The 1,489-nt window shown below is 43.2% G+C and overlaps 1 protein-coding gene across 1 annotated transcript; it reads left to right on the top strand.

The window, feature by feature from the left end:
• Positions 1-175: 175 nt before the first annotated feature.
• Positions 176-490, top strand: PPTG_13751 (hypothetical protein; the record flags this gene model as incomplete). Its single annotated transcript, XM_008910139.1, has 1 exon — positions 176-490. The coding sequence occupies one exon, from the start codon at positions 176-178 to the stop codon at positions 488-490; it is 315 nt and encodes a 104-aa protein (XP_008908387.1).
• Between the last annotated feature and the right edge of the window lie 999 nt (positions 491-1,489).

Below are 1,489 nucleotides of genomic sequence, written 5' to 3'. Positions count from 1 at the left end.
CCAGTGCGCCGCTATTGTTTACGGCTTCAAAGTCTGAATCCGACTGAACAAGAATGTGCGTGTTGCTCAAGGCGACGAACGTTCACTGGTAGAGTCACACTAACCAGCAGTCACTTCACGTTTTCCTTTCAAGACTGCAAGCCATTTCCATCCAGCGTACACCCCCTCTTCAGTCATGCGCAGTATATTCTACCTTGCTATTGTCTTTGCGGCTTTAGCTTGGAGCAGCGTCGTCGCGGTGCTCCCTCATCCCAATGAGACTGGGCTCTTGTTGAAGACATCTCCAGGGTCGGCGGTCCAGGCCAAGAGATCCCTTCGAGTCGCAGGCCAAGAAGTTGTCCAGGCCACGGGGAACGGGAACGGTGGGATCTTCAAAGCCGCAACCACGAGTATCAACAAAATCATCCCACGGACGGATACTGCGAACATGAAAAAACTCATCGAAAAGGCCAACTTGGTCCGATTGATCAAAAATGCTGCGAACAAGTAAAAGGTGGTTAGACCCTCAAGCCCTCACGTCGTGTAAAAGCCCGGGGTGAGGTAGCCTCGGCTGCGGCGAGAGAGTCTGCCACCACCCTCTGGCAATGCGAAATAGTCATGACGAGGTCATTCTGGACTACTTTCTAGTAAATAAAAAAAATTCAAAGCTTGGTCGTGAGAATTTTTGCCTTGATGCAAGCATCTACTATTGGCATAATTGATGAACCATGCGACTTTGTATGGAGTTGATATATTTACCCACAATCGAATTGGATGACTAAAAGATGGGCTACTTCAAATATCACTATAATTCAACACTTTAGCGATAAAACGAAGCAGAGAGCCCCCTTCCTGGTTTTCAACGAAGTACGACGATGTATCCATATTAAAGGAGGCAAAATACCTCCTTTTGATACCGAATATACTAGATTTGTATACTATAGTTTATTAAAGTGGCTCGCGAAAGAATTAAATGCATTGAAAAACTAGAAAAATCGTTTCAAATTCAAAATTTAATTTAAAAGTCCAATGAACTATTATTCTTGAGCACCCGCTGCTTCCGGGAATGTAGGTGGGGTACAGCGGGTTTGTATTTAGTCGAACAGACGCTTGACCCGCACCGTGCAAAATGCACGAAAATTTAATCTGAATTGTTACCTTATTGAAGTTTTGTTTTACGCTTTATACTTGGCATTTGTTTAATTAGGTTATTCGTCGTTCATTCTGCACGAAGAATTCCATTCAAATACATCATGTGCACAATGCTTTTTTCCCTAGAAGATACACTTACTGTCTTGTCCCTTGAGCACAAGCACTAACTAGAGTGATGCTGCTACGCAATTGCCAGATTTATAGTTTTGCTAACTGAAATAGGGCTACCAATAAAAGCAAGATAAAACGGGTAATAAATAGTAAAGCTTTGCTACATAACATCCTTATACTGTTTTAGTGATGACAAGGTTAACCATGACTGTATACTCGCGCGCGTGCAAAGTTTAACCATCTCCAT

The sequence above is a fragment of the Phytophthora parasitica genome (genome assembly GCF_000247585.1).
Source record: "Phytophthora parasitica INRA-310 unplaced genomic scaffold supercont2.36, whole genome shotgun sequence".
NCBI lineage: Eukaryota > Oomycota > Peronosporomycetes > Peronosporales > Peronosporaceae > Phytophthora > Phytophthora nicotianae.
Note: the sequence above shows the minus strand (reverse complement) of the source record. Positions and strands in the feature narration are given on the sequence as shown.